Source organism: Anastrepha obliqua, chromosome 1 (assembly GCF_027943255.1).
Source record: "Anastrepha obliqua isolate idAnaObli1 chromosome 1, idAnaObli1_1.0, whole genome shotgun sequence".
Classification (NCBI taxonomy): Eukaryota; Metazoa; Arthropoda; class Insecta; order Diptera; family Tephritidae; genus Anastrepha; species Anastrepha obliqua.
In genome coordinates this window covers 64,476,910-64,504,227 of record NC_072892.1, presented here as the reverse complement: position 1 = coordinate 64,504,227, position 27,318 = coordinate 64,476,910, and the positions used below count along the sequence as shown (strand labels likewise).

At 38.0% G+C, this 27,318-nt stretch overlaps 1 protein-coding gene across 2 annotated transcripts in view; it reads right to left on the bottom strand.

Annotated features, from left to right (window-relative positions):
* The window catches only part of LOC129252904 (protein twist), a 37,802-nt gene extending 12,944 nt beyond the window's left edge, over positions 1-24,858 (bottom strand). The window contains exons 1-3 of one of the 2 annotated variants that reach the window (XM_054891057.1): positions 24,777-24,858; positions 17,444-18,268; positions 12,653-12,960 (exon numbers count right to left, since the gene is read on the bottom strand). In XM_054891057.1, the coding sequence (XP_054747032.1) occupies positions 12,653-12,960; positions 17,444-17,778 (643 nt within the window). In that variant the 5' untranslated portion in view covers positions 17,779-18,268; positions 24,777-24,858. The remainder of the gene's footprint in view (positions 1-12,652; positions 12,961-17,443; positions 18,269-24,776) is intronic. The other variant, XM_054891058.1, reaches the window with a different exon arrangement.
* Positions 24,859-27,318: the final 2,460 nt, after the last annotated feature.

The window sequence follows — 27,318 nt, the reverse complement described above, 5'->3', positions numbered from 1 at the left end:
AATTCTGTGTTTTTATATTCATGGTTTTTTTTATTGCCATTTAATGAGCAGTTTGTGTATGCAAAAAAGTTTGGTTCAGTTAAAAGAAGTGAAATTATTTGAAGCAGAAATTTAGGTGAAATAAGTTACATAGAGAGATGCATATATAGATATGTAATTACAGCAAACATAAGAGTGAAAAGCACTTTGCTCTCACTGGTGCATAAAATATCTCACTATTTTTGAAGTGGCCATAACAAGAATTCGTTTGCAAACTTTACCCATAGTTTATCAAGAGATTTTTTTTCAAAAGAGCAACATTGCGCGGAGTCCGAGCAAAAAACTTATTGTTACGTCTACATTTTCGCAGCGTATGCACAAGTTTACCTCATGTCGTTGTTGTTGGAGCACCTTATTAAACATTCCCCATATGCAAGATGAAGTCCAAAATAAACAAGACTGAGCTAAAATATAAACGACAGGAGCTTTGTGGCCAGTTACAATGTTGTAAAGAAAGTTCTCGTCTTTTCTCGCCTCTTTAATGAGGTCTTTCGAATGTTGAATTCTGAGCAATTTTCGGTCCTCAGTTAATTCGTGCGAAATGAAACGTGCACAGACCTTTTGTAAGCTCAAATGATCAGTTAAAATGCGTTAAATCGATGTTTTGGAGATATTCAACTCCGATTCCATGAATTTCCACAATGATTTCGGTTCTTTTTTGATAAATTTTCAAATAATTTCCATGGAGTTTTCGGTGATTACTGATTTGGGCGGCCCTTAGGTTCATTGTCATTTATGTTCTCACAACCATCTCTGAAACGTGTAAACCACTCATGAACTCTGGCACGAGATAGACAATCATCGCCATAAACTTTTTTCATCAATTCAAATGTTTCGGTAAACATTTTACAGATTTTAAAACAAAATTTGATATTAGCTCTTTGTTCGAAACTCATTTTTGTACCGATGACACAGGCATACTGAGACTTTAGACGCAATAATTTCGCTTCCACCGAACTGAATGTCAACAAGCTTTCACTGGAAGTCAGCTGGGAATGTAACTTCCAACGCACTAACTCATTAAAAAGATGGCGCGGTCAAAAACATTTTTATGACGCCAATCTTGTTTATTTTGGAATTCACCTTGTAGGTACGGGGAATGCTGTTGGAGTGACAGTCCTTGGATGGATATAAATTCGAGTCATTGGCGGTACTTTGGATGGTTACCGCTGATGGACTGGCTCTGCTAGCCCTTATTATGCCTTTCACAGTCCCTTTTCTCAGACGAGCTTTGGTATTGAACTGCATTAAACATCGTTTTTGCACAGCAACTTAGTAATTTTGGTACTTCTTTATAAGTTTGGCCTTCACTTAACAGGCTTTTTATTGCTTAAAAGGCTTATTTGTGGTACAGTATTTTCCACGACCCACTTCAAGGGAGTTCGTTTTTTTTAAACATTAATTAATTTATTATTACCACATGGGCTGAAAACTCCCGTGCATTACTTACTTACTTTTGAAAGCCGTGTGTATAAAATTTTCTATTTTCAAATCGCTTAGCGCTACAAAAGTTGAAATGTCTCAATATGAAGCCAACCTATGTATCGCTATTCGCGTTTTTTTTTTAAACACTAGTGTTGTTAAACGTGTTAATAAACAGAAAAAGATTCAAAGACTTCAAAACAGTTAAACTAAAATGCCCTTCAAGGAACTGCTTTTATTTTGCTCGCAACTGCATGCTTATATCTACTTATATTATAAATCTATATAGGTTGGAGTCTATATGTGTGTGTGTCTTGTAGGTATCACTGCCATCTGTTGGCGTGAAATGAATTTCTCACGCTATGATTATGTCGATTTTCCCCCATTTTATTGCTGTTGTTTTCACTGTATTATTTTATTTTAACTGCATGTTTCCTCTTATCAGTATTTAAGTGTATTTTGTTGTTATAAAATAGTAGTGGTTCTTGCTGAATCATTGCAAAAATGATTTATTAAACCTAGAATATTAAATACAACTTTTTCATAGTAAATTCACTAAAATTCGATCAGACTCAACCAAATGATGGGCGAAGTATTTTAATCGAAAAATTCGTCTACATTTTAGCCCTTTACCGCAAATGAACCCATATCGATGGTTTTCGAGAAAAGTGACACAATTCAAAAATACAAAATACTAAGGTGGGTCAGTTTTCTAGATAAAACGACAAAACGACACTAACGCCATCTCTCAGAATTGCTTCAAGATTCGCTTATGACGCTTTTCCAGATAAAGATATATAAACTCTGTAGTTGATTTTTGCGTTTAACGGCAAAACTCCCAATTTGAGTTAATTTTGAGTTGTGTCGCTTTTCTCGAAAACCATCGATATGTGGTATTGCAGTTTTGCTTCTATTTTATTTCCAAATTAAATATCGTATTTTAAAATAATTCAAACTATTTTCAGCCGTGACAGTCCGGGGTGGACCATTGCCTCCTCTACAATACGCCTCCATTCTCCCGACAGCGCGCTTTCGCTCTATGTTGTGGGGTTCTCCTCTTTCGTCTTGCAAACATCGTCGAGATTTTAATCCATCAACTTTATATATTTAGCAATAATAAAATGCAAAAAAACTGTCTATGATTTTATGACATTTGGAAATAACCCCACTTTTGTGCAAGTGAATGAAAAAGCAGAAGTGAAGTGCGAGTGATTCATTTTCAAAAAACAATAACAGAGTAAAAGGTACGTACTTTTTGACAAAAAAAAGAAACAAAAATATATTTTTATGGAGTCGATATACTCATCTTTCTCAACGCATGATCGCTTTTCAACTGCTTTCTACACTTTACAATTAGTTTTTGTGTACGATTCCGTAAAAAACCCAAAATATAAAACTTTTCATTATTTTTCATTTAATGTGTCTTATTGGTAATTAAATAAAGCTATTTCCACCGCAAAATAAACTTGTTTTTAATGCTTTATTAATCCAAGCAGTAAATGGTTTTAAGCTTCTTAACAAACGCCGGTCCAAGACAGAAAAAATAGCTATTAGCATTAGAGCGAAAATAGCAAAAGCAATGCATTTTATTTTCGTCTCAGGAACGATAAAATCTCTAATCAAATATTTAAGAGTCTAGAGTTAATTAAACCAAATTTGATATTCTGGAAACGAAGTAATAAATAAAATCACCTGCTGTATTGCTACTGCCTGTTCAATATTGCATGTCTGGCACTTATCCATGACACTTTATGTTAAGAAATTAACCCAAACGTTTTCCTTCACCCATGACAAACAGAGAGCGCCTCTGAATTTTTATCGCTATTACAAGTTCCAGTGTCTTTTTAAGCAAAGCTTGGTTTTGAAAGCTTTTATAGGTTAGGTTAGGTTGATTTGGCTGGCTGAAAGCCATCACATAGACCTATTGGTCCTTAGTGGTACCAGATGGAGCTTGACCCTTACGTTTCCTTGTAGTAGGCATCTTGTAATAAGCCTGTGTCTTTTGCGAATCTAAGTGAACACTGAAGCTCTCACCTCGGGAGATATTCTAACCTCTCATATTGTAGAGCTCCTAAACATTTCTTTCCGGTTCTAGCTAATGCAGGGCAAGAACATATAAGGTATTCAAAAGTTTCCCTCTTTTCTAGTTCATTGCAAAATCTGCAGCTATACTTTTTTGCAATTCCCATCTTGTATATACTACGGTAGTTCTGATTTCCTTTCTAGACAGAGACAGTACGAATCGGACGTATTTATCTGCATTCTGTGTACACATGATTTTCGCAGTTTTACAAGTGGCTAAATTATTCCACTTCCTGTCTATCCGTGTTTTCATGTCCGCCGCGATGTCATTGTATACCGTATTTAAAGGTTTCCATATGTCGTTTTCTTGTTCGAATTTTTCGAATCGCTTTTGGCAAACTCATCTACAATTTCGTTTCTAGCAATGTCCTTGTGTCCGGGTACCCAATAGATGTTTTTTTTTGTTTCGGGATGACGCTCGTATACCGGCATAGCAGTATGCAAGACGTGGTTAGCGTCTTCTTCCCTATCCGTGGAGATTGGGCAGTTTGAGGAACTGTCATGGCCGAATCTATGGAGGTATTTTCTAAATACTCTGTGCCCTGAAAGAAATTGGGTTAGGTGGAAGTTTGTTTCCCCATGTTTCCTTTCTAACCACCTCGTAAGAATGGGTAGTAGCCCATGTGTCCATCTACGTTATGGTGATCTGTTCCACCGGTCTTGCCAGTGGGCGATCGAACGACGCCTTTCTTCTTCTGAAATTGTTTTATGACTTGCTCTACCATCGTGTTCAGATAGTCTTATATACACTCTTTGCATTTCTTTCGCCAAAATGCCTACGGGGACTAGCCCTGCTATAACGAAGAAAGCATCGTCCGAAATTGTACGGAAGCCGCTGATAGTTCGCAAAGCGCTTAGAGGTTAGACGGCTGTCAGTTTTTTTGTGAAGCTTTTTAAGTTCAGTGCATCAGCCCAGATCGGTGCGGCATACAAAAGAACTGAGCTGACTACCCTGCTATATAGCATTTATTTTGCTGTGGCTAGGTCCGCCATTGTTTGCCATGATTCGCGACAGGCAGGACTGCACACTCGATGCTCTCTTCACGACGTATTCCAGGTGCGTTTTGAAGTTTAAACGGCTGTCAACCATCACTCCAAGGTATTTTATAGCGGGTTTTGAACTAATGGTTACAGAACCAACATTTACATGTATAGTTTCTACCATCTTCCTGCTGCTTATTAGAACTACATCGGTCTTATGCTCAGCTAATTCCAGCTTCATAGGCCTTAGCCAAGTCTTGATCCTGCTTACTGATTCGCTGGCGATCCTCTCAATTTCGTGGATATGTTTTGCTACCATTACCACCGCGATGTCATCCGCGAATGCAATGACTTTAGTTCTAGGCGGCATATCCAGTCTTAGAACCCCATCGTACATTAGGTTCCATAGCAGTGGGCCCAGAACTGATCCTTGAGGAACCCCTGCTGATACGATATACTCCTCAACGCCTTTGTCACTTCTAAACCTCAGTTTACGGGCCCTGAAATAGCTCTCAATTATTTTGATTATTTAACAAGGCGACCCTATTTTTGCGAGGATTTCTAGTATACGCTGCCAGCTAGATGTGTTAAAAGCATTTTTGATGTCCAGAGTTACCACAGTGCAGTATTCTTTTTTCCAGCCGCGCCATCTCTTGCCTTCAATGGCTTCTGTTGCTAAATCTACTACGCATTTGCTAGCATCTACTGTTGAGCGGGATTTCCTGAAGCCAAACTGGTATGGAGCTGGAGCTTTCTGAGACTTTATTTTATTACACGCCGCTTGGAGTTCTTGCTCGGTGACACGAGGGATGTCGCCTGCTTTGTGTTGTATGAAGGTTGTGTAACCGTCTGTCTGCGACTAGTCTCTCTATAGCTTCCCTGGTCATAAGAACGTTTTTAGATGAAATTTCATATGAGTTTATTGCCTTTGTTGACGCTTAACTGTCAACGTATATATTTATGTTGGAGTTGCTCGATGTCCTTGCTAGTGCCATTTCTTCAGCCTTTCCTACCACAAAGACTTCTGCTTGAAAAAATACCTGCACCTACTCCGTCCATCATTTTCGAGCCGTCGGTAAATATGTTAAGCGTATTGGGGCTCGGTTTCATATCTCTTTTCCACCCGTCTCCTTCTAATGTTGTTCGGAATCTCTTCACCCAATTGTATTTCGGAGTCATATAGTTCGTATTGGTCCGATAACTCATACCTATTGAGCTATGTCCGGATATTTTACAGGTAAATTCACCCGTTGAATTAAGTCTTGCGGCAGATCCAGTGCTAGACCTTCTGTCGCAATGTCAATTGGTGGTAGGTTGAGTATTCTGAAAGCTGTTATAGTTGGTTAGCAGTTTTTTTGATAGATTTCATGTGGAAAATATGGACTAAAATGGGTTCGATTCTGCTCGCGAACCATATTATTATAAAAATTATTGAAATTCACTACGAAAGTCGTGGATCAATAAAAACTACATTTTGCAGGATTTTGCGTATTTTCGGTACTTATAGTCATCCAACGGAGCTCAGAATAGAGAAGTTAATCGAAAAATTACCATATTTGGGCATTGGATAATCCCCTACAATATTTCGAGAAACATTTACTGTATGTACTTTCTTCTCGTGTTACTGTTTATGCGCATTGTAGTCTAGCGGGGCAATTGGTAATTTTCTTCGAAATTGCAGCTGGTTGAGTGCGTATCGCTTACGAATTGCGATGTTGAGGTACGCTAACGACCTTTTTTTATCCGTCCGCTTGTGTCTAAGCGTATTATAATTTTGCTCATATAACGGTTGTATGCAACGGTGTAAAGGAATTGAAATAGACATGTGTACAAAGTGGCGCAAAATTAATCATCCCTTTTTTTGTAATAGATGTGAAAATTCAAAACCTTCCGGCAGGGGAAATAATTTTACGCCACCTTGTAAATTAAAATGCTTAGAACGAGAAGAGGAGTCGATTTAGCCATGTCGATTCACAGGATAACTTGAGAAAAACTTAATATAAAGTGTGATCAGAGGTACTTTCTCCAATAGGGTTTTTTGACAAATCACGCGTGACTACAGTCAAACCAAATACATCATTTTTTTTTAATATTTATTGAATTTTTATTATGGAAAGACGTACGCCTCAACAAGGTTCACAAATCGTAAAATTGTATTACGAAAATCGACGCTATGTTGAAAAGTGTTCATCGTGCACTCGGGCCAACTTATGGTGTTCAGCGATGAGGCCAATTTTTGGCTTAATGGCTTCGTCAATAAGCAAAGTTGCAGTATTTGAGCTGAAGTGCAACCCGAAGCCCTTCAAAAACAGCTATTATATCCATTTAAAATAACCTATGGGCTGGAGGAATCATCGGCCCATATTTCTTCAAAGACGAGGCTGGCGCCAATGTAACAGTGAATGGCGAACCTTATCGCGCCATGATAAACAGCTTTTTGATGCCGGACGCCGAAAATTGAAACCCGTGATCTCCACAACATATGGTTCCAACAAGACGGCGCTACTTGCCATACAGAACCCCTGAAATAATGGATTTACTGTATCGTCGTTTTGGTGAGCAATTTATCTTTTGTCTCGGACCAGTGAATTGGCTGCCAAGATCGTGTGATATCACAGCTTTGGGGTTTTATTGGTGGTGATATTTTAAGTTTAAATTGTTTGTAAATAAATCAGCTTCGACGGAGGCATTGGATGCCAACATTATTAAAGTTATTTACGAGATACCGACCGAAGTTCTCGAGTGAGTCATTTAAAAATGGAGCAGTTGCGGCCAAAATTTGAAAGGGATTATCTTTAAAAAATAAATGGTGGTTTTCGCTCTTTTTTTATTAGCGTAATATCCGGTTTATTGTGTATGATTGTTCTATTTGTTCTTATGGCGATGTCCCAGTATATCGTGTATTCCTCATTTTCTAATATATTCTGATCTTGAACGGGGATTATAAACCCTTCCGTTTGAGGCTGAAGCTCTCCTCTCTGAAGCCAGGTATAGCTGTTTGCCATTTTGTCAAAATTTGGGTCTTCCATAAGGTGTAAATGTTTGCCGTGTAAATGTTTCTATGCCCAAGCCGTATTTTTTTCTTCAACAATTGTTTGGGTGAATGTTATTTCAGTGTTTTGTGGGTTTAGTGGTGTGTAAAGCTTATCTGCAAGGACTGTTGCTTTGTGTAGATCGGATGTGTGGGTGTGGAATTTTTTTTTTTTTAATTTGAGGATTGGTTGTTGTGAAGGTTTTGAATATTAATGAATCCTCTTCATCCTTCTACAGGGTCCGGTACTCGAAGTGTAACCAATTAAAAAGGCTATAAATTTAGTTTGGAAAATTACTTTTATTCAATTCCAAGTAAAAAATGTGTGAATATAATACAAAATTAAGAATCAATTTACTTTTACTCGATATGACCACATTTTGCCTTGAATCGCAAGCTGCCCGAATGTTACTTGTAGGTTTTTTTGGCCTCTCGCGGACAATGGCTTTTTTCAGCGCCTCGAGACTGGTGAATCTTTTAGTTCGGACTTTGCTCTCCAAAATGGCCCAAGGAGAATAATCCATCGGATTCGCGTCTGGTGAATTTGAGAGCCATTGTGTGGACGTTATGAAGTTCGGAACGTTGTTTTTTAGCCACTCTTGGTTCACTCGAGCTTTGTGAGATGGTGCCGAGTCCTGCTGACACGTCCATAGTCTGCCACCCACGGCTTCGAAGCAACCTCCAGAATACTTTCCTGATTATATTTCGCATTTACCTTGACGCCAGCCTCGATGAAAACGATTGGAGAGCGCCCATCTGCGGTTATAGCGGCCCAAACAATTACCTCCTGCTGCCTCCTGGTGGACAATCGATTACTCAGATCCTCATATAAACCCTATCCTTTTGGGAGTTTACGAATTACTCAATTTGAAAAATTTTCTCGTCAGAAAACACAATGTTCAGAAATTTGCCGCTTTCGGCCAAACGAAGCAACTTCTTCGCTCTCCCAAGTCTCACTTGTTGCTGCTTTGGTGAGAGATCATGTGCCTTTTGGGTCTTGTAAGGCTTGACTTTGAAATCATTTTTTAGTAAGCGGCGGATGCTAAGGGCAGATATTTTCAGTTCTTTCGCCATTTGTTTGATACTTCGTCGGTGATTTCGCTCAAGTCGCTTCATCACTTTTTGAAGTATTTCACGTGCCGTTGGAGTCATTTGATGACCACCTCCATGACGTTTCGCGATGCGGGGGGTAAGTTGTCTTCTTGTTGTGGTTTCCAGGTTGTTAATATCAGATTTGGTCCAGTTTATTATTCCGTGAGTATTGATATGGAGTTGTGTTTCATGTAACTGATTAAGGCGTGTTTTGTATAGCAGTGAAAGTTGGTTTTTGGTATATTTTTGTATTGTACTTTGTTGAAATCTAAGATATTTGTACGTTTCATGTTCTTCAATGTTTTGAAGGACGTGATCGTCTAATGTTTCAGTCAGTGCCACAGTGCCTTTTCTCTTCTCCCTGTGATGTGCCCTACCTTTACTGATGTCAAAGCTCATTTTTAAGGCGTTCGTTTTTCGTTCTGTGATTTTTAAGGGTGATTGGGAGGATGCGTTTAGTTTGATGTTGTCCATGTATAGAAGATTTCGTGCTTTATACTATATCCATATGTTGTATTATTGAGGGTGTTGGAAAGAGGGTTAAGGACAGAGGCCGCAGATAGTTTATTATTGTCTGCCCAGTGGCGACCGTTATTAGAAAAACCCTTTTCTATCATTTGGGTTTCTTGCCCATTTCATTATTTATTAGCCACATCCAAAATGCCTAGGCTCTTTCAATTTTTGAACTCAAGTTGCTGTGAAAAGCTTTACTGAAATTGACTCTCATTCATCTTCATCCTTAATTGTAATAGTTTTTTTTTTCAAGTACTATTTCACCACAAAATTAAAAACCAGTTGAAATTACTCAAATCCTTAAATATCAAAGTGTTAAAAAAATTTGTTAAAAACTACTCCAAAATGCTTATAAAGAGCGAAATTTATTTTTGTTTTGACAAATACAAAAAATGCACAAATATTGTAAAAAAAAAAAGAGTTTTCAACATATAAAATAATCCTTCATTTCTCTTCACATTTTTCCTCGACCCTTTCGGCTCGAAAGCAATACCCTTCCATACCCAGTAATAATTTGCTTCATTCATTTACATTGCGCCCGGTTTAGGTCGCACTTTGCATTCACTTCGCTAACTGCACTAAACTTACCGCCGAACCACCCAGCAACCCTCTTTTTGCGCGCACTGCCACATCATTCAATTTGAATAGAAAAATTATTAACCAAAAACCGTGACTAAAGATGGTTTTATTTGTGGTAGTGGCGCAACACAAAGAAGTAGCAAACGAATGCTGCTGCTACGCTGCAACGTGTCACAGATAGGCAATGTGCAGCGTTTGCGGAAATGCAAAATAAAATGTTTGATAATTTAGCAGTGAGTTTCAGTAACAATTCACAAAATGTGCATTCGATGAAACTGAGTGATCGATTTCCCCCTCTATCCTTGCCAAGCACTGTTTTCTTTTTTCTTTTTTTTTTGTGTTGAGAATTTCATGAGAAAAGTGTGAAAATTCTAATTAGTTACACTTAGCAGCTTATTGCGGCCGTAGTAAGCGGTGGCCTGCATATGGTTTATGGTAGACACTTATAAGAAGGGATATACACACATACATACACTCATGTGTATGAACGTCTGTGTTCTCATACGAATGTTCGTTTTGTTCTTTACCATCACCCCATCGCATTCACGATTTGATCATTACGCGTTCGCCGAGTTCAAGCTGGTGTTGTTGTCGATCAAAGAACGCTCAATTGAGTGCGCAGCTTGTCGAAAAATTCGCGGCTGTGAGTCCTCAATTTAATGTGTATCTTTCGGCGAGAAAAAAAGTTCAGTTTTTAAATGATTTTTCAACGATTTTCGGGAAGAAGAACCCAATTTATGGCATATTTTTTGGCAAAAATTATAATATCTTTTTTCAGTTTTAAATTGCGCTTGCGTAGTGGTGTATATTGAGGGCGTAAACGCTTGACCAATTTGATTGATGATCATCGGTTAGAGGAAAATTATATTATCCGCATCGCGTGCCAGCTATATTGCATATGAGTTATAATTAGTTCAATTATTTTGGGCGATATTTCAATGAACTGTTATAACGTTACAAATAAATTCTGCCTGCGTAAGAGGGATGGCTGACCCAGAGATATTCGGATGAAGAGTATATGCCGTTGAAATATATATTTATAAATGTATGTATATGTATGTATGTATATTAGACCGTACAACTGCAAGACAAAAATTCGCGTGCACCACTGTGTTTAAAGTATTTTTACAAGACAATTACGGAAAAAAAATTTTTCAATGTTCATCATATCTTCGGCATTTACAGTCGGATCTAAAAATGTGTTATTTCGATATTTTTATTTAAATTTAAAGCTTAAATTTATTATTAAAACTCGCCAAAAATCATTAAATTTTTGCTAAGGAAATTTTGTCGAAGCTTCGAAGACAATTTAGACATTTTTGGACGCACGTAGGAGTCACCTTTTTTAAATTTTTCATCACATCTTCGGTATTTAAACTCGGATCTTCTTCTCTTCTTAATTGGCGCGATAACCGCTTATGCGATTTGGTCGAGTTTAACAAAGCGCGCCAGTCGTTTCTTTCTCATGCTAACCGGCGCCAGTTGAACACACAAGTGAAGCCAATTCCTTCTCCACCTGATCTTTCCAACGCAGAGGAGGTCTTCCTCTTCCTCTACTACCACCAGCATGTCCCGCATCGAATACTTTCAGAGCCGGAGCGTTTGTATCCATTCGGACGACATGACCCAGCCAACGTAGCCGCTGGATCTTTATTCGCTGCGCTATGTCTATGGCGTCGTAAAGCTCCTACAGCTAATTGTTCCATAGTCTGCGATACTCGCCATCACCAACGTGCTAAAGTCCAAAAAACTTCCACAGAATCTTTCTCTCAAACACTCCAAGCGTTTTTAAAAAAAACTCGGATCTTAAGGTGTGATATATCGATATTTTTATCTCAAGAAGACATTTTTTTTGTTTTAAGGTTCAAGGGCACAATCTCCCCATTCTAGTTTTTTTTTGTCGGGGCAACTAGCAAGTGCACTCAGACACTGTCGCTGCAGATAGATACACAACTGCCTTTCCATCTGTTTTCCACAACAGACTCCATCGCCTCTTGAACAGCATACACCTCCGCTTGAAACACAGATGCATGCATTCCAGGAGCAAAGTGCATTTTTGTCCTGCTGGATTGCACGTAGACCCCAGAGCTCGAGACATACTTGGTCCTGCAGCCATCCGTGAAAATGCGAAAACAGTGTTTGCCGATCTCATTTTCAGAGTTTGAACACAACTGAGCCTCTGGTAGCACTACAGTGTATCTCTTTTCAAATACACCTCTTGATGACATGGAGTCAAAGGGCATGGAGAGAATCGTTGGATCGAAGTAGATGCCTTCTCTGTTTTTCAATGCCGAACAGGGGCCGTACCAGTTCCCACTGTGTTTCAGTCTGCAGATGGCCATCAAAGCCTCTCCTTGGATGAAAGCATCAAGTGGTGGTAGACCAATCAGAGCATCTAATGCCGGGCCTGAAGTAGTCGGAAAAGCTGCATTCTAGTACTTAGAAGTGAAGGTAAAAGCGGCAGTTGGTCTTTAAATTATTACAGATTATTACTTACTCGCCCCAAGTTAAAGAAATAAATCTCGCTAAAATGTAAAAAGGTCGATCCCTGCCTCCGGCCAAAAACAAAATTTTCGAATTGTCTGACAAAAATACACTGAACTAGGGATGTATAGCACAGTTTTCGGGACGGGATGTACATATACAATAGTACAAAAATACAGTGGGTGCCCTTGAAAATAATATAGCTATTAGCTGTTTGTTGAGCAGGGTTTTCAAACTTCACTTGTTTTGTTAAATTTTTATGGAAATATTCGTATGTAGTTTAGATTCTTTAACAGAACCAGTATAAATCAAACGTATCCCATATTTTTCAATTTAATGACTTTTATCAATAAAATAAAGTAACTCACAAACTCATAACTGACCCTTGAACTATGAAAAAAAACTTAAATATTTATTTTGTCTACTCACTTCTATCCTTGAGAATTATCTTCTTTGGTGGCTCCTTCTGATAATTGCGCTGCAAACTCAAGCCCGGTTCATTGCCATTTTTATCCTTCTTCACCATCTCACTCAGGAAGGTTATATAGCTTATGGCCAACTTTAGTGTATCCACTTTGCTCAAACGCTTCTCATATGGCAACGTTGGAATGTGTGAACGTAAACCCTCAAAAGCCTCATTGATGCTCTGCATGCGACGGCGTTCACGCAAATTGGCCGCCTGACGCTGTTGAGCCATTTGGGAGGCACATTTTAAGCGGCGCGGTTTGTGTAGGCGACTAATGGACAAAAAGTAAAATATTTTATGGAATAAAATAAAATTTAAAATAAGCTTTTAAAGTGTAGCCACCTAAAAACTTCATAGCTTCCATTTTGATAAAATTTGGTTAATATGATCTGCTAAGGTTACTATGGTTAGAGTGGTTATAGAGGTAATCCACCATGTGACAGAATGATAACTATACGGTGGTGAAAAAGTGGAAGGAAATATAGTGGTTCAAAACCTGTTCACGTGCCCTGGATAGGCGCAGCACAAAGAAAAATATTTCAGACATTCAAAAATAGTTGCAAGGGATATTTTTTCACAAAGCAATGGAAAGGGACGACGTAAAAAAGTTTCACTTAGGAGATATGTAAGCGCGTTAAGTAAAAATATTGAAACTTAAAAACAAGTTTACTTTCTCATTTTAAACGCAATTTCTACAAAAACCAATGTTCTTAAAAAATACAAAAAAGCGATGTGTTCTCACAAAATGAAAGAAAAAAATTGTTTTGATTTTAGTTCTTCATTTTAAACATAAGATACATAAGCAACAACTTAAACATATTACAAAAAAAAAACATCCACTCAGAAAAGAAGTTAGGAAATGTAGACCATTGATCGTTTTTTTTTTTCTGGCTTCCATTATTCGTTTTAAGAGAGTATTTAGATTTATAATTGTGTTAAAAAATCATAGAACATTTTACCATTGCTGAAAAAACTTTGTTTACCGCGCTATCAATCGTTTTTCCCAAACGTCTGAAGTGGCAGACGGAAAAAGAAGTGGTCGTCCTCGCGTCCAGTACAGCCATAAAAGCCGCTCGAAAAAGAATTCCCAGAAATTCTTTCGAAAAATAATGTCCAGAGAAATGAATTTATCGACCAGGTCCATGTTAATACTAATTAGAGATGATCTCCACCTGATAAACTTTCGTCGCCTAACTGGTCATCTTTTGACAACGCCCTCGAAGAAAATTAGACTCGACAGATGTGAACAGCTCTTTGGTGGCACGCAGTCAACGACCATGAAAATGTTATTTTCAGAGATGAGAAAATTTTCACTGTTGATTAACATTGCCGTTATTAAAAAAGGGATTATAATTTCATATCTTAACTTGTAACAGATTTTATGGCAGGACTAAATACATATTTACTGATGCCTCGAAAATGTTGGACAGAGATTTATTGCGCAGAGCTAGGCATCAAACGTTCATCTCAAAACGTTCTTAAGAGCAGGTAAGCCATAGAGAGGCTGGCTGCAGACAGAGAGGGATGCAGATCTATAAAGGCATTCCAGGAAATGAAATTGTGGATGAGATTGCCAAAGCGCTGTTTAACATTTCATTTCAACAAGAAAATTACATGCTGAAGCCTTTAAATGCGATATAAAATTACATCATTGCGGAGGAAGTGGAACGATCTAGGCATTTGCAAAGCCGCGAGAATCATGTGTAAACAGAATGCAGAAAGAAAACTAGAAAGGAAAAGAGCGCAATCGTAGATTTACTGATAGGCCACAATTGGCTAGCGGCACACGCATACAAGATAGGAATCGCAAACAACGATAACTGCAGATTTTGCAATGAACTAGAAGAGAGGGAAACTCTTGAACACCTTCTGCGTGTTTGCCCTGCATCAGCTAAAAGCCGAATGAAATGCGTCAGAGCTCTACAATATGAGGAGTAAGAGTGCCTCTCGGGGTTTGAGCCTCAGGGCTTATTTAGATTCGGAAAGAACGCAAGCTTATTACAAGAAGTCCAACAAAGAAACGTAAATTTCAAGCTCCATCTGGTACCACTAAAAACCAATAGATTTATGTGATGGCTTTCAGCCAGCCAGGTCAACTAACAAAACCTACTAGGCATTGAGATAGGCTAATGCATGACACATTTACTCATATTTATAAAAACGAGTCAACTTTTTAAAATTTAACTGATGCTTCGATATTCATATGCACTGCACAAAAAAAATAAACCGCATACAAAAAAGCCGAACAAAACAGATTTGACTGCATTGAGTTTTTTGTGCAAATATTTTTTCTTTGACTTGTAAGTTAAGTAATTGTGGGTCTAAGAAAAAACAAAATACATGTTTTAGATAGAATTTCTTCGCATTTCGGAAAAAAGGGAAAACAAAAGTCGAGACATTTTTTTTACTAAACAAATTTTCTTTTATTTTTTTTTTAATTTTTTTATTCACGCACAAATGAAAAATTATAATTTTTTCTTTAAGGTGATATCTTACTTTTTATGGAAAGATAAAATTTCACCATTGAATTTTAGTTAACAAATTTTCTTTTAATATTTTTTTTTTTTAAATTTCGCCAATATTGATATTTTTTATTCATGAAAATTAAACGAAAATGAATGACAAATTATGCTTTTTGCTTTAAAGTGATATTTTACTTATTATGAAGAGATAAAATTTCGCGACTGAATTTTGGTTAACAAATTTTTTTTATAATAGTTTTTTTAATTCCGGCAATTTTGATACTTTTTTAATTATGCTCAAATGAATAGGCTTTAATAGGCTATATAATATGGGCCAAGTGTCTGAATGTTTCGAAGCAAGTCTGATGTATACGCTCTTAAAAAAAGGCGATAGGAAATCTCCCTCCAATTATAGAGGTATCTCATTCATGAATTGTGTTGCAAAGATAATGATGGGCATTTTAAATGAGCGACTCACAAGCTGGGTAGAAAATAAAAATATTATAACAGAATTTCAAGCAGGTTTCAGAAAGCGAAATTCAACCGTAGATAACATATATAACCTAGCAGCAATAGTCCATATTAAGTTTAGGGAGAAGAAAAAAGTGTTCGCGTTTTTTGTGGACTTTAAAGCCGCTTTTGATACTGTCCCTAGACAACTATTGCTATACAAGCTTCGTGAAATAGGAATCTCCACCAAAATGGCAAACTTTATTGAAAGTTATTACAGAAATACATGTTCGATAGTAAAAGTAGGAGATGAAATGAGTGAAAAATTCAAAATATCGTCAGGAGTAAAGCAAGGGTGCCTGCTTTCACCTTTGCTCTTTGCTCTTTACTTGAATGACCTGCACGATTGCGTGGAGGGAGGACTCTTTATAGATAAGTTAAATATCAGTTTGCTATTATATGCTGACGATATCGTCATATTGGCAGATGAAGTTAGAGCTCTTCAAAAAATGATAAGCAACTTAGAAAAATACTGCGAAAAGTGGAATATGCAAGTAAACTTATCTAAGTCAGCTATAATGATTTTTCGGAGAGGCGGTAGAATAGCAGAAAAAGAAAAGTGGTTTTTTCACGGCGAAGTTATACCAATAACGAAAGAATATAATTACTTGGGTGTAAAGCTAACATCAAAACTCAGTTTCAAGCAACATATAGAAAATAGAAATGTTCTAGCGAAAAATAGCATAAATGCAACTTGGCGCACATTTCTTAGTAAAAATAAAATTAAGTTGTCGGCAAAATGGAAACTGTTTTTAGCGGTGACTAGAGCAATCCAGAGTTATGCTGCTCAGGTATGGGGAAACTCATTGTTTGAAGAAGTAGACAAAATTCAACTTTATTTTTTAAAAAGGGTACTTCATCTCCCGAGTCGAGTAATACGCCATCTTGTTGCATTCTCTTGGAGACAAATGTTCCAAGTTTTCATTTGTACACACTGCAGCTTCATTTAAAATATATATTCAAAACGTTATTTGAATATGATGATGATAATAGATTGCCTCATATACTATCAAAAAAGATCTTAGAAAAACAGATATTTTGGGTTGAAGAAATTAGTAATCTGGCACAAAAGTTAAATATAACATGTAACTGGGGCACTTCAAATAAAAGAGAGTGGAATAGAAATATAATTTCAATACTAGAAAATCTTCATGATTCGAATATTCAAACTTTATGGGAAAGGGCGCACCAAAGCACCCGATTATATAAGGAATTAGACCATAACAACGCCAGAAGCTATTTAAACGGTAATACTGGAATCTATAAAATTATGTGGATTATGAAAGCCAGATGTGATTTAATATACTTGCACCTTATGCACCTTATGTAACTTAAATGAATTAGAAGACATCACACATTTCTTAAATTATGCTCAAATGAAAGATTATAATTTTTTCTATAAAATGATTTCTACTTAATGAAGAGATAAAATTTCATGATTGAATTTCGATCTTGAACGCACTCTTCCGCACAATGCTCGGTACAATTGGCCGGCGCACAGTTGTTAAATTATTCAAGTTGTGTGTTATAAATGCACATATTTACAGTTGTAGAGCGCATTCGTGATCAGTGGCAATCCCCCAATATTCCCCACTCACTCTCTCTTGCATAATTTATGCTAATGTAAAGTAGCTCATCTTCATAAAATTTTATCAAAATCGAAGCGATGAAGTTTTTAAGCGGATACACTTGTGGTGTTTTGCCCTGTTTGCATACAAGCATGTGTATATACACGTACATACCTACAAGCAATCGTAATAGTAGTAGTAATATTTTACTCACCTCTTCTCATTATTCTCCTGATCACTATTGAATCCACTGCTATAAGCATCATCTTCATCGCTCTCCGAACTGTTATCATCGTCACCGAAGAAGAACTCCGAACTTGAACTGGAGCCATTCGTCGCTTGTGAACCTTCGAAAAAGTGTCGCACCATTGTCGCTTCCAAATCGAAATTATCGAGTGAAAACATTTTACCGGTGATGTTATTCAAAGGTGTGATGATGCGTTGTGTATTTCTGTTATTTGAATTGTTGTTGCTACTATGACTCGCCGCTGCACTTGTTGGCTCGTCTAATTGATTGTAAATACTTTTATTTACTTCAATAATTGGCATTTAATAGTTTGCGCATATTTGTTTGAGCTCTGCTTTCTACATACAATTTCCTAAGTGTGCGCACGCGTTGCCACTGTTTTTAATAGTTGACTTGTGGCTGTCATTACAAGACGAAGTACACTGCTTCGTGTCGTTTGTTGTGGGCCACGTGCCGTGCACGTGCACTTTGCACTAGTACAAGTGTGCTCGGCAAGTACTTGGCTTTTGCTGTCTGTTAACTTTTTTCTTGTTTCTAGTTAATTATTTGTTTGGTGATTATCGGAATCAGTGTCTATTAAAATCTAGGATAAAAATTATTATTACCACCGCCGTTTAGTGACTCTTTTTGTTGCTTTTCCGCCCACACTGAGAGGGTTTGGTTTCGTTATCGCTCAACGTTCGCTGTTAGTTTATTTTTGTTCTTTTTTATACTTGTTTTCTATGTGGGGAGATAGGTGCTTGTCTGCTCATAAGTTCATTACATTGTTTATCATTAATTTATGATGACATTCTGAGTAGATAAATGCAGATATTTGTTTTTATTGATTATGTTCGAATGTTGTTATAAAAATGTTTAACATGAACCTGATAACCCGTGAGCTGTACATTTGAATATTATCGTACATTTTGAGAGACTGGCAGCCTACTGGGGATCAGAGTTGGAAGATGAATTTCCTATTTACTTAAGCTTTGTCGGTATTTCTATTCCAGAATTTTTATTTTTATTTTTTTGAGCTGGCAGTGTTGACAGTTTTTGCAAATCTGGACATCAGCAGCCAACTGACTAATTAGGTTATGGCCATCTTGACAAACACTATCGGAAAAGTAGTAGTCCAGCAGTCCGTCTCGCTTCGCTTTGACATTTTCTGTGGAGTCAAACAAGCGACAACCGCTTTCAACTTTTTTTTTGTTTTTTTTTGTCGGAATAAACTAGCAAGGACATCACTCAGACAACATTAAGTCCATTTCACTACACTCGGGTTTTTAATTTTCTTTAAATCTACCCGACTTCCGAAGTAGTATCTGAATAGATCTTGTGGTGGGAAAGAGCTAAGGTGGTCGCTTCTTAACACTTCAGTGCCAAAGACCTCAAGCCTGATTCGAGCGAAGGCCGAGCAGATGCACAGAAAGTGGTCCGCCGTCTCCTGCTCCTCTCCACATGCAGGGCAGAGTGCACTATCTGAGATGCCTACCTTTTCTATGTGCTTCACCCATAAAAATTGGCCGGTCTTCAGTCCAACTAGCTGCCTAAAATCTCTTCTGCTTAATGACAGGAGCATCTGCGACAGTCGGTCGGACATGACAGGTAACATCAGTTTTGTTCATTTGCAGCCTCTCTCAGCCTTCGGAGCTCGCTTGTGGGTTGAAATAACTCGTTTAGCTTTCATGGCTGTCGACCTCAGAGCCCATTCTAGCTAAAAAATCAGAGGTCTCGTTACCTGCGATACCCACGTGTCTCCGGAACCCATATTAGCGTCAGGATATTATGTCTCGGTTCTTGTTGTAGCAGCAAAAACATCCCCCATACTTGTAAGAGGAGTGCTGCTGGCGTGGCAGTCCTTGACCGGATTCATAGTAAATCCGGGTAGTTCCGGTAACATAGAGCCGACTGCCGGGGGAACGAGATGTCTTCGGCGTATTACGCGCATGAGAGATGACTGCCGCCAGAAATCAATCGTATCATACAACCCCGTAGCGCCTAAAGTACGAGCACGTCCAAGACTAACATAGTTTGAGCAAGTTCTAAGGAACCTGAGGACACTGGGTGTTAGACACTGGAGAACTGTTGCCGAGGATCGAGATGCATGGAGACGAATCGTAAACGAAGAAAAAGCTCACCCCGATCTGTAAAGCGGCTTGATGATGAGTGTTGTCAATGGTCTCTTCGTTTTTTATGTAACTACCTTCGTTGGACTCAAAAATGCGCTTGTGGTTTTTTCAATGTCTGATGCTGTAGAGCAAAGAATTGCTATTACTAATTTTTTTCCTGTAATTCCTATTGGAGCATAGAGCGTTCAGCAAAGGAATTGCATTCAATTTTCTGTGAGGAACGAAATTTCTGCTGCAGATATTGCAGAAGGTTTTTAGTGGCCAGAGTTTGCCGCAAAATGTTTTAAAACTGTAGCAAATATTTCCGAAAAAGTAGAGAAAGTATGAGGTTTCCAATCGACTAAGAATCAGCTGATGAACAACACCAGAAGCACATTAAGGAGCTGGTGCTCAAAAGCCATCGATTGGTAATTAGAGTCCATGCTCATATTATTGGTGTGTCATACCGTTTAATAAAGCAATTTAAAATATCATTTCTTACTCAATCGGGTCTATAAATACTAAATTTCTTTACAAAGGCATAGTTTTAACAACTTATAAGTGATGATTTTCGGCTATGGGGTGGTCAGAAAACTAATGCGACCGATTTTACATGGCAATCGAAAGCATCCAGACCTCTTCGGTTTTTTCTAGCTGAAAACAAATGTAATGGAAAAGCTGCTTCCAGTAGCAATTGCCTAAACATCCGAATGCATTACTTGCTTGAAAGAAGGTTTTTTCTAAACCATCTGACACATGTAGGCAGCATAAAACTGTAGGTCCCCCCATTTAAGGGTAAACAACATGTCAAAAAATTTTAATTTGATGTTTTTACTCTTTAAAATCCAGTATCCAGTATCTTGAAAAATATATTAGTTTTTTTTATTTTTAACTTTTATATTTAAAATTATTTTAAAATTACTCGAAAGTTGCTTTTTATATTTCTAGCCTTGGGCACAGATAAGATTCGATTAGAATTGTAGGGGTTGAGCAAGTCCAAGCACTCAGTCAGGCAAACGATTTTACTACACCCGCAAAAATTTCAATAAAAAGAATGGAGATAGAAGATAGATACACAGTATGGATGGTGAAACGGAAAATTGGTTTGAGGTCACGCTTCAGCAAATATTTTGGATTCATTGCTGAATCTTTAGAGATCCGGAAGAGGAAGAGTAGGCACTTTATCCATACTCAGTACATCGCACCCCAAAAGCCTAAGTCTGATTCTAGGGAATTCCTCATTCTCAAGACAGGATAGGCATATTCGGTCGACAATGATTCCCATGGTAGCCATATGCCAACCACAGAGGTTCTGCCCTGTGATTACACGACTCTTCCCACTAAGTTTTAGGAAAAAGGTTAAAGGTAAAGCTAATTTCCTGTTTGGGTTATTCACAAAGCGCTTGGCTACTCTACAGGAGTCCGACTCAAACAAACGTCTTCTATGGATAGACCTCATGATCCAGAGTTAAATTGATGCAGAATTGACCCCTAGAAACGGCTTAGGGCCTAGTGGTGTGCTTGCAGAAACTTCTTTAGCCAGTTTACCAGCGCCATCTGACGTTTCGATTGAATAGTTGGACATATTTTACCATAAGCGCACTCAGAACGTTTTGGTGTGTGAGTCTTATAGGTCTGTCTACTGAGACAGAAAGCCAACTATGTCTGGGATCAACGAGACGTTTCGAAACATTATTTGTTTATCTTGAAATCATCTTTAGTGAAGGTACTCGTCTCATTGCTGTCTTAGGGGTTAATAATAGAAGCAGATATAATCCGCACGAACTCATTATTAGGTATTGTTTGAATGTCAGAGGCCCATATATTATCACACGTAAGAACTACAGGCGAATGACTCGGGTACTTTTTGATCCATCTTAGCAATCAACTGGGACGAACTCTTAGTAGCCTAGTCGTGGCAAGAAATTCAGGAATGGCACATTTTTCGCAACATCTCGGGATCTCGGGTTCGTGGAAGCTTACCTTCACAAGCTTCCTTTCTAGCTGTCTCGTGCATGAATGGGCACTGAAACTTGACTATGCAGACTTTCCGCTTTGTTAGATTTTCGTTAGATTGCTAGAAAAAGCCATCGAGAGAGAGCGATCAGTGTACGAGTTGCAAAGAAGATGGGAAGAGTCACCTAAAGGATGATGGACGTACAAGCTAATATCACATCTCGAAGTATTGGTGAGAAGAAAGCATGGTACGCAGATACTCACCGGGCACGACTGCTTTATGGGATATATTGAACAGATAGCCCATTTTTTCCCAAGATGCGCCAATGCAATCGAAAGCGCGGAATACGTGACTTTTCATTATGATCGCTTCGCATGAGAACGTGCAATACTTGAAAGAGTTTTGGGACACTCACCTAGTCCTATCAACTTCACACGGGACATGTGCTCATCCAGTGTTAAGTGGGAGGCGGTTCGAGCGACTACGACTTCAATTCATTGACTGCAGTGACTGATTAAAAGCAGCAGCTACAGTTGCAAGTACGGCATGGAGATGAACTGTTTCTGGTCAGGATGACGACAAACGCTGACATTTGAGTCAATCACTCACAATAACATCAGACAGAAGACAAGACGTTACTGCGCTATCGCAAATTTTCCGATGCTCCACTTCCTCCAGAATCCTCTATCAAAACAGTGCGAGGAGTGGATACTATCACTGGCGTAAGATCTCCATACGACCACAAGAGAGGGACCTGGATGCAGCCACCTGGTTGTGTAAATAGAAGTAAACGCGGCTCCGTCTTGATGAAATGCTTACAGCGGTCCCAGGATGGAAATCAGCCAAGGAAGAGGAATGTAATAGTGTTAGTGAGAACATGCCCTACATACCACTGGTGCCACGGCGCCTTTGATGATATTTCTGACATTTTGATTTTAACCTCCAACCCAAAAAAAAAAGTAAAGATTTAGGGCCGAGCTTATTCCACAATTTGTGTTTTACGAAAGGAGGTACCTCCCAGTACAGCTTTTTCATGGCAGAAATATTAAGTGAAATAAAAGGTACTGACCATTTTCTGCTAGATATCTTTAGTGAGGTATATCTCACGATATACAAGGTGAAGTCTAAAATAAACAAGACTGGAGTCATATAAAAGTTTTTGATGGCACCATCTTTTTAATGAGTTAGTTGCAAGTTACATCCCCAGTTGACTTCCAGTGAAAACTTGGTGACATTCAGTTCAGTGGAAGTGAAGTTATTGCGTCTAAAGTCTCAGTATGTCTGTGTCATCGGTACAAAAATGAGTTTCGAACAAAAATCTAATATCAAATTTTGTTTTGAAATCGGTTAAACGTTTACCGAAAAATTTGAATTAATGAAAAAAGTTTATGGCGATGATTGTCTATCTCGTGTCACAGTTTATGAGTTGTTTACACGTTTCAAAGACGGATGTGCGGACATAAATGGCAATGAACGTACGGGTCGCCCAAAATCAGTAATCACCGAAAACTCCATCGAATTTGTTCGTAAATTTATCATCCATTTATCCGTTGAAATTCGTGGAATCAAAGTTGAACATATTCAAAACATCGACTTATTGCATTTTAACTGATCATTTGGGCTTACAAAAGATCTGTGCACGTTTAATTCCACACAAGTTAACTGAGGTCCGAAAATTACTCAGAATTCAACATGCGAAAGACTTTCTTTACAACATCGTAACTGGTTATGAAACGAAGTGTGTCTAACATAAACCTGAAACTAAGCGTAAAAGTGCCGAACGGAAGGCCCCAGACGAGTCACCACCCAAAAAAATCGCTTTTGGAGAAGTCAAAAATCAAGTCGATGCTCATTTGTATTTACGATTCTAAGGAAACTGTCCACAAGGAATTCGTGCCAACGGGCCAAACCGTCAATACAATTTTCTATCTTGGCATTTTGAAGCGTTTGTTGTATCGCATTCGTCGAATTCACCCTGAATACTGCGAAGGAGGAAGCTAGCGCTTATTGTATGATAATGCAACATCTCATCGATCCACTCTTGTGACTGATTTCTTGACTAGAAATCGCATTTTAACCATCAATCACTCACCGTATTCGATTGATATGGCTCTCTGTGACTTCTACCTATTCGGAAAATTTCATTTGACAAAAAAAAGAAAACCGTTTGCGTCCGTAGAGGCTATCCAAAAGGCTTCACCGACATCAAGAAGGACATTCCGGTCAATGACCTGAAAAATTCTTTTGAAAAGCTTTTAGATCGCACAAAAGAGTGTATCGAGGCCAGAGGGGACTATTTTGAATAAATAAACTCGAAGCTATGAAAACAAAGTTACTGCCGTTCCTATTTTAGCTCAGTCTTGCTTATTTTGGACTTCATCTTGTATATATTACATCAGCGATTTGTAGCAATTTCAAGATGTCACCTTTCTTTCTACAATTTTTTGCTTGATAAAGCCAGTTGTGTAAAAAATCGGAGCAAGCGGTCAAGAAAATAACTACCATTTATGTGCCGCCAAATATTTAGAGGATCGATTGCAACAGTAAAATTTAAATATGAACGTTGAAAATGAGGCTCGCACCGATAGATCCATCGTCGAATATGGCAGTAAAATCATCGTGAAGCTTAACTGGCATGTGGGCACATATTCCATTTTTATGCCCTAAATGCACTCAAAGACTTTGAATTTGCCTGCTGAGGGGCGACCGCTATTTGAAAAATCTTCTCTATCATTTGATGCTTCATGCTCAAAGCGAATTGAATGCTGAAGGTGGCGTCTTCCCAAAAACAGTTACTTAATTTTTTGCGATTTAGACTAGTCTGATGTCAGGTCCCTTTCCTATACAAAACAAACAAACAAAACAAAGAAAAAGTGTGTATGATTTCTTGTGTTTGGTAGTTTCGTCAACTCTTCAAGTAATTTCCATTCCTTTTGTTCGATTATTCATGGGCTCTGATGACACAGCAAATTCGGAAGGCACAAATTGGGTTTCGAGTCCGGCACCAACCGAATGGCAGTCAAGTACAAACCCCTTCGGCAAGAAGTTAAATTGAATTTATTATTATTATTATTATTATTAAATTTGTATAATAACAAGTTATACAAATATAAGAAGGCAGCAGCACTAGCAGCATAGGCCATCGGCTGAAAATTGAATTTAATTATCAGTCGACTAGTACTAAAAATATTTATTATTTACTACTGAAATTTATGTTTTTTAGATTAATTTGTTATACAGAATTCTTTATTACTTTTATAACCATCCGTCGTATTCGCAGCTCTAAACTTTCCGTGAGATTTCACGCTTACTTCTTTTGCATTATCCAATTTCAGTTGATTCACTTTTAGTTTGTTTTATAAAACAACAAAAACAAAAATTCTTTTCACCTTTTCTTTTAATTTCTTATTAAATTCTGCAAAAAAAATCTCATCACTTTTTACAAATAAATGCCTTCATATAAAAACACATCTCAAAAAATTCTAAAAAAGCAAATCACACCAACACACACGAATGTTCAGCACTTCTCTATGCTGTTACTTTTTTAATCAAATTTAAGTTAGTTTTTAATGGCCGTCGGTCATCGGAATTGACAATTTATATCTTAACCGTTGGTAAGCGCATAAACGCCTGTCACTTCCGTTCGCGGGTTCGAACAACAAATGAATGTCTTCCGGCAGCCGAAAGTGGCCGTTGAGTTACCGATATCCTGACAATTGATAAGTGAATGTTTATTTCACCCTCTCTGCCGCCTCGGCGATATTCATTCATGCCAGAGGGTTGGTTTCAAAGCTACAGGGTGGTGACTGTGTTGCCAGATTATTTTGAGGCAGGCAGTGATAATGACATAAATAAACATATACACATGCGTATGTCAGTGTGTGCGTGTGCCTTTAGAGGCTGTAAGTTGGGTTGAGTGGGGGTTTTTCGGCAATAATGGCGGCAAACTTCAAGGAATGAACTTACTGGGCGGAGCTTAGTGCTGTGCCAATTGGAGAGCGAAGCGTGTGCTTGGTGAGTCTTGAGGAATGTTTTTTTGGTTTTTGCTTATGTATGCATGAAGGTGTCAAAGATTAAAATGACAGGTTGAACTAAAAAATAATTGCCCAGAAGTTGTTTGAATTATTATATATTGAATTAAGTTATCTGCAATGCAATTTGATGACAAGATAACGAGAAATTAATTGTTTTGCTTTAGTATTTTCAAATGGAAAGTCTTTGTACACAAGTATTAAGCTTTAATGTGAGAAACGATATGCATACATATGTACATACATACATGCCTACGAAATGGTATGGACAGGCTGGCGCATATGTCCTTGAAAGTTGCTTAGTACAAACGTGTGACGTGTGCTGTGTTAAAATTCACGCGAGGTGCAATGTAGAGGCAGGACTAACTTATAAAGGTTGGTTCCATGGTCGTGAAATATATACATATAATTGGCGCGTGCACCCTTTTTTTGGGTGTTTGGCCGAGCTCCACTACCTATTTGTGGCGTGCGTCTTGATGTTGTTCCACAAATGGAGGGACCTACAGTTTCAAGCCGATTCCCAACGGCAGATAAATTTTATGAGAAGCTTTTTCATGGCAGAAATACATTCGTAGGTTTGCCATTACCTGCCGAGGGGCGACTGCTATTAGAAAAATGTTTTTCTTAATTTTGTTATTTCACCGAGACTCGAACCTACGTTTTCTCTATAAATTCCGAATGGTAGTCACGCACCAACCCATTCGGCTATGGCGGTCGAATGAATGTGAATGTATAAATGGTATCGTATCGTACAGGTATCGTAGGCTGTACCGTATCCAATATTGATGATTGATTATATGTATAGTTGTCGAGTCTGTCCCCAGTGTAAAATCTAATGCTATTGATGTAGACGACATGCATCCCAAATTTTTCAACTGTTTATTGCCTAAAATTTTATCTTTGTAACTTATGTTCAACGGCGAAACCAACATATTGGCCAACAGATGTCAATAAAACTCCAGACCTGATCGACTTTTTCATTGTAAAAAAACTGTCAACGAATTTTATTCAAATAGCCGAAGGTTCTGATCTCAATTCTGATCATTCACCAATATTTTTAATTATCAGTGAAACAATAATCGATAAAGAAAGTAATCCGATACTCCATAATAAAAATACTGACTGGAAATCCTTTGCAAAAATTCTTCAAAATATTCAACAAAATGATTTCTTAGTAACCACCAAAGATCAATTAGAAGAAGAAGTTCAAAGGTTTGTCCAAGAAATTCAGAAAGCCGCCTGGATGAGCACACCCAATTTCAAAAGGAAACCAACTACCCCAAAGAAATTAAGCAACTCATCACAAACAAAAGAAAATTTCGCCGAAAATGGCATTAAACTCGTTCCGCACGTGACAAAACCACAAAACAAGCATCACAAGAGTTGAATAATGAGATATGTTTTATTAAAAATGAATTAATGAATAAGTAATAGGTGCGCAACTAAGTTCTCGCTGTTTTTTTTTTTTGATGAAAATACAACTTTATTCCAAAAAAATGGTTACAAGTGAATCATTGAAAGTATTGCCCATCGCTGGCTACTAATTTTGCCCATCTTTCTGGCAGATCTCGTATACCGTCGCGGTAAAACTGTTCATCTTTTGAGGCTATCCACGGATCAAGCCATTTTTCAATGTCTTCATATGAATGGAACTGCTGGTCAGCTAGACCATGTGCCATCGATCGGAGCAGGTGATAATCGGACGGCGCAGTATCTGGAGAATATGGTGGGGGTGGGGTAGGATTTCCCATTTCTGTGTCCAGG